Below are 6,000 nucleotides of genomic sequence, written 5' to 3'. Positions count from 1 at the left end.
TAATAATTTGATTGGGTTCAGAAGTTTCTAGGAGGAATGATGCAAGTGAAGTAAGCCTGAGAATTTTGCCTCAGAGCAAGTAACTCATCAGTCTTTGAAAAAAGGCTGAACATTTTCCAGGTGCACTGCCCAGAAGATTTGTTGGCCAGATTTGTTGCCAGAGATTAAGAGAGGAGTTTAGATCTTGAGTTTTGACCAAGAATCACCTTGGTCTTGGGCAGAATCACCTTATGTTTTCATAAAGTAAGCCCTGTAATAGTCATTTCGAACCAGTTATAATCATAACGTATAGGGATGCCTTGATTAAACAGATATTTTATTTGAGTCATCTTCATAAAGACAGACTGACATGTTCCAGGCTGGTTCTGTAGTAACTGGTAAAAGTAATCAGTCATGCTCTTCAAGAATTACTCAGGCCATGTCGGCTCATTTCTGTTGAGAGTCCCAATAAGATGAGTTACTGTGTAGTTGCCAATCTCGGAATGCTCTCGTTGTTGCCGTGGAAACCAGCATTAAGCATCGCAGGTCAAGAAAGAAAAGAAAAATAATTGGTGCTAAACCTCAGTAAAATACACAAGCAGTACTACGGAATTAAAAAAAAAAAAATCATCACGATATCCGGCACCAAGCTGAGCCTAATCAGGTTCAGCACTAAATCATAGAACTGAAATCATGGAGACGTTTTCTCAGAAACACTGGCGAGAAAACACGGCAAAGTCTTCACATACCTATCTTCACCTGTAGCTACGTCCCCATAGGGGCGGGTACAGCCGTGATGAGCTGCAGGTGGATTCTTGGACAGGTGTCACCGCCATGGAATCACTGGAAGTAGGAAGAGGAGCTGGCTCGTCCTGGCTGAGAAGCGCCGTCAGTTGGGGATGGTGTCTTCCAGCCAGGAACAGAAGAGGTCACAGCCTGAGCTAGGCTGGGGAGGCAGCCTATTGTTTTTCCGATAGGTGCCTGGTGCCATCTACCCGGATGCGGGGAGGCTCTGGAGAGGGGGCCCAGAGCCGCTTGGCACCAGCTAGGATCCCTCCCTCGGGGACAGTTCATTAGACTTCCAGGTTCTATGAGCGTGGCCCCTGGAATTAGCTGTCTGTCACCTACTGGTGTTTTTTTAAAGTGCATTTTTCTGGTTTGTTTCTTTGAAGGGATGCGGCATTACCTGGGGTTTTGGTATTCTGTGCACACCCTTGGTCACTGGAATACACAATGGCAGGGGCAGGGCTGGAGCTGAATGAGCCCCTAGAGAGCATTTACTCCTGTGTTGTTGCGCTATTGATAGAAGAAAACGGGCTCGGACAGGCCCGGAGAGGGCAGGCCACTCCTCACTCGGGAATGAGAACCCTGACTGCTGATGGCAAGCCTCAGGCTGCCTTCCACACCTCTGGCTGCAGGCTGTCCCCTCCGGCCTTTAACTGCAGCCTGCTCCTTAGCACAGATTTCTTTCATAAAACAGTTTAGTTTGGGGGGTGCTTAACTCTGCCATACAATGTCAGGTCCGGCCAATTAAAATATGCTCCATTCATTTTTAAATGATACCCATTTTTGCTTGAAAGAAGGAAAAAGCTATGCTTCTGTGAAATCCGATTTTCAAGTAATTCATTTAGATCCTTTTGAAAATTAGGTAGGTTGTGCCCTTGTCAACCCCGAAGCTGCAAGGCTTATGGACACAGAATGTCTTGACTCAAGCTGCCCTGTTTTAAGGGGATATGTATTTAGCATATGGCCATATAGTATAATAGCAGAGCATGATAATAGTATGTATTATACCATATACTAATACAGTTATACCCTGAATAAGAAGGAGCCGACATTTGGCTGAAAAGTAATGTCAGAGCATCAATTATATCGCAGGTAAGTTTCACTAGTTTGGTAAAAGCTGACATGAATTGTACAAAGTAGCCTTCACGTGAAGGTGTCAGCTCCAGAGAATACTCACCATGCAGCCCAAAGAGAAACCTTCCATCTCTGTGATAACCGTGGGAACGTGGAGATGGGGGGAGAGCTCTGTGATGTTGCTCAGCATGTTCGAGTTGTGGACACATGTTTCTCTTTTCCGTCTTGTGCAGAAAGACGGACTCACTAGGACAAACATGAGGAGCGCAGCCAAACCCTGGAATCCGGTCATCAAAGCGGGCGGCCATGGGACAGACCGTGCACGGCCCCTCCCTGCGGCCCCTTCAGGCATGAAGAGTTCGAAATCTTCCACCTCGCTGGCTTTTGAGTCCCGGCTCAGCAAGGTACAGACCGAAACACCCAGCACATGGCTGCTGGGCGCCCCCGGGAGCCCCAGGCGGGAGGACTGAAGAGGGCGGTAAGCAAGACTAGCAGCCTGTCGAGGTCAGGGAGGAGGCTCCCCAGAGGGTCCCAGGAGAACCAGCCCATCCTGACCCAAAGGAACAGAGCAAGGGCGGGGAGCAGGGGTGCTCTGGGCCTGAGAAAGGAAATGTGCAACATGCTTAACAGAGAAACTAGGATTCCCCTGCCCTGAATGATGTGGACTCTCCGGTTAGAGTTTTGCCCCCAGCACCCTAGCAGATGGGGGTCCAGATCACCAGTGATCGCCTCAATCCTGATCATGGAGTTGTCAATTCTCCATCTTGTCTTACTTGCCTGTCAGTAGCGTTAACATGATTGATTACGCCCTCCGTCTAGGAGTACCTTCTCTCCGTTGTCTCCTCCCTCCCTGGCGGCACCTCGGGGTCTCCGCTGCTGGCTCCTGCTCATCCTCTGGGTTTCTAATGTCAGGTGGACCCAGGGTGCAGTTTGGGGAGGTCTCACCTCGTTTCTAGCTGCTGTGTCACCCCCAAAGCCTCCCTTACTATCCTGAGATGAGATTCAGAGATCATATAACCTGCCTACACACGTACTCTTGAAAAATCAATGTAACATCCTAACTATAAAAGAAAAAGAAGAGGCAATCCGTGTTTAATTAAATAATCTGTATTTGCCTCTGCATGTGCTTGAGCGTGACTGCTGATAGACCTAAGTTGCTCCAAGGAGCACAAGGATGGGGCAGCTGTGTAGGAAGTACATTGTTTTTCCATGTAAAACCGAGGGATGCTCAAGGCTCAGATAATGACAAAAAGGTGCTCCCGCTCTGTGAATGTCTGCAGAACATGTGAGAGTTCTGTGGGATACGGGACAACGTCTGGGTTCCCCATCCTCCCACCCATTAAATACAAGTAGCACCTCCAATCAGGGGGATGACTAAACGTGGCCCACCCCGCCCAATTTCCAACAGGCTCCCTAAGTGAGGGTCAGCACTGGCCGAGTTGAGAAAAGTTGTTCTAGGTGTTAGTGTCTGTTCTCGTGAATTTTAATACTATAGTTGACACTTGAACATGGGTTTGAATTGCATATTTTCTACAGTACAGTACTGTAAGTGTATTTTCTTAACATTTTCTTCTCTCTAGCTTACTTTACTATAGGAATACAGTATGTAATACAGATCACATACAAACTAGGTGTTAATCGACTGTTTACGTTACCTGTAAGCCTTCTGGTCAGTAGTAGGCTATGAATAAAGTTTTGGGGAAGTCAATAGTCATACATGATTTTTGACTGCATTTTTGACCCCTAACCCCTGTGCTGTTCAAGGGTCGACTGTACGCGTGGAGGACATACGAATTTGCATCTCCATCCAGGAACCCTCCAGCTGCTTTTGTGACATCACCACTTAGATGTCTAAAAGGCACCCACACGGGCGCCTGGGTGGCTCAGTTGGTTAAGCGACTGCCTTCGGCTCAGGTCATGATCCTGGAGTCCCAGGATCGAGTCCTGCCTCAGGCTCCCTGCTTGACAGGGAGTCTGCTTCTCCCTCTGACCCTCCTCCCTCTCATGCTCTCTGTCTCTCATTCTCTCTCTCAAATAAATAAATAAAATCTTTAAAAATTAAAAAATAAATAAATAAAAGGCACCTACAGGGACGCCTGGGCGGCTCAGTTGGTTAAGCGTCCGACTCTTGGTTTTGGCTCAGGTCATGATCTTGGGGTCGTGGGATCAAGTCCCGTGTCAGGCTCTGTGCCCAGCATAGAATCTGCTTGAGATTCTCTCTCCCTTACGCGTCCTATTGCTCGCTCTCTCTCTCTCTTTCTAAAATTAATAAATAAATCTTTAAAAAAATAAGAGTAAGTAAAAGGCTCCTAGAATGTAACATGTCCAAAACAGACTCCTTCCCCTCCACCTCCTGCGCCCCCGTGAATCTTCCCCTTTGAGCAACTTCATCCTCTTAGTGGTTCAGGCCTTTCAGCATCTGGGGCCCTGCTTTCCTCACATGCCACAGGCCATCAGCAAAATGCCATCCCTTCTGCCTTCAAAATCGACGTCAAGCCAACTGCCTCTGCCTCCCTTGGGACCCCCTGGCTCATGCCACCACCTTCCTTGCACGGCCTTCCTCAACCATCCCTGTGCTTTTGTCTTTGCACCCCACATTCTGTTCTCAGCGGAAACCAGAGTGGTCCTTTCAACACATATGTTTTCATCACGTCTCGGGGCTCCCCATTTCACTCGGGCTGAAAAGCAAAGTCCTTGATATAGCCAGTGATGCCCTGGAGATCCCATTCCCTCTCAGATGTCCTTGCCCTCCCCTCTGCTCTACCTCCCTCCTTCCGGGCTCCAGCCATATGCTCTCCTGGTGCCCAGCGGCACTGCCCCTCCATGAGCTAGACGCACCCCTGCAGTAGCCTGTTTGCGGCTCCTCTGCCTGGAGCATTCCTCCCCCCGCCCCCAGCCCTGCACCTCTGCCAGTTCTTCTTTAAGTCTATGCTCAAATGTCACCTTATCAGATATCACCCCTGATCACTCACTGGAAAGTGCCCCTTGGGCCCCCATACACCCTCCTCGCCCTGCCTCATCTTCCTTCTTAGCTCTTACTCCCATTGCACACACCTGCTTGGGCAGCATCTGTCTCGCAACGAATAGAACAGGAGCCCCATGAGGGCAGGGACTGTGTGCTCTTTTGTTTCTTGCACAGCTCTGTCCCTCACACTTAGAAAAGCACCTGTTCCCTGGCGGGCACTCCATATTTATCAAATGCCCAAGGACACCGGCTCTTCTGCGAGTGGCAGTATGATGAGATGCTGGAATAAGGAGGAGCACAGTCTTGGGGTGGGTCAGACCAGGCTGAGTTGGGATCCTGCCTCGACCACTTCCTAGCTGTGAAACCTCAGGCAAGCTATGTAGTTGTCCTGAGTTCTGAGATGAAGATAATACCTTATTTGCCGCGAGGAGTAAATGTGGACAAAATGTCCTACCCATAATTTTGTTTATCATTCTATTACCCTGGACTTGCCCATTATTTCCATGGTTTTTATTTTTATTATCTTTGACCCATAGCACATTTGGGAGACTTTTTTTTTTTTTTTAAGATTTTATTTATTTATTTGAGAGAGAGAGAGAGCACAAGCAGGGGGAGCAGCAGAGGGAGAGGGAGAAGAAGCAGACTCCTTGCTGAGCAGGGAGCCCGACGCGGGACTCCATCCCAGGACCCTGGGACCATGACCTGAGCCGAAGGCAGACGCTTAACCAACTGAGCCACCTGGGCGCCTCAGGGAGACATTTTTAATATAGATTTTAAATTAATACATATACTTCAGACCATTAGAGCTTCTGGAATCTATCAAAATGTTTTTTTAAGCAGTGTTTAATAAAAAAGATCTGAAGCTCAGGTGGGTTTCCTAAGGACAATGAAATGCTGGCTGCTTCTGCCCGATAGGTAAATGTTTTTGGAAACTTGTTCCACGGGGAAAATGTCAGGGGAAAAGCAAATATCCATGTTGTCATCTCTGATGCTTGGGGTCTCCAGGACATACTCTATAAAAGAGAAAGCGTTCGAGGGAAGGGGTAGCAGAAGGAGCCGTACCAAGCCTGTGCCTTTCTAGCCCTTGTCGTGTTTCTGCGTTTTGACCATTCTCCCCTTCCCACCTCCAGCCGTGGGTAAAGGATCTGTTTCCCTCCGTAGTTTACTATGGAAATGGCAAGCGCACAGAGATGTTG

The 6,000-nt window shown here is 48.4% G+C and overlaps 1 protein-coding gene across 4 annotated transcripts in view; it reads left to right on the top strand.

Annotated features, from left to right (window-relative positions):
- The first annotated feature begins 463 nt into the window (after positions 1-463).
- The window catches only part of SPECC1 (sperm antigen with calponin homology and coiled-coil domains 1), a 193,944-nt gene continuing 188,407 nt past the window's right edge, over positions 464-6,000 (top strand). For 2 of the 4 annotated variants that reach the window (XM_034989685.1, XM_034989686.1), the window contains exon 1: positions 466-2,243. In XM_034989685.1, coding sequence (XP_034845576.1) covers positions 1,944-2,243 — 300 coding nt within the window. In that variant the 5' untranslated portion in view covers positions 466-1,943. Of the gene's footprint in view, positions 2,244-6,000 lie in introns of all 4 variants that reach the window. The other 2 variants (XM_034989683.1, XM_034989684.1) reach the window with 2 other exon arrangements.

The sequence above is a fragment of the Mirounga leonina genome, unplaced genomic scaffold (genome assembly GCF_011800145.1).
Source record: "Mirounga leonina isolate KUSES-001 unplaced genomic scaffold, KU_Mleo_1.0 Mir_488, whole genome shotgun sequence".
Taxonomy (NCBI): domain Eukaryota; kingdom Metazoa; phylum Chordata; class Mammalia; order Carnivora; family Phocidae; genus Mirounga; species Mirounga leonina.
Note: the sequence above shows the minus strand (reverse complement) of the source record. Positions and strands in the feature narration are given on the sequence as shown.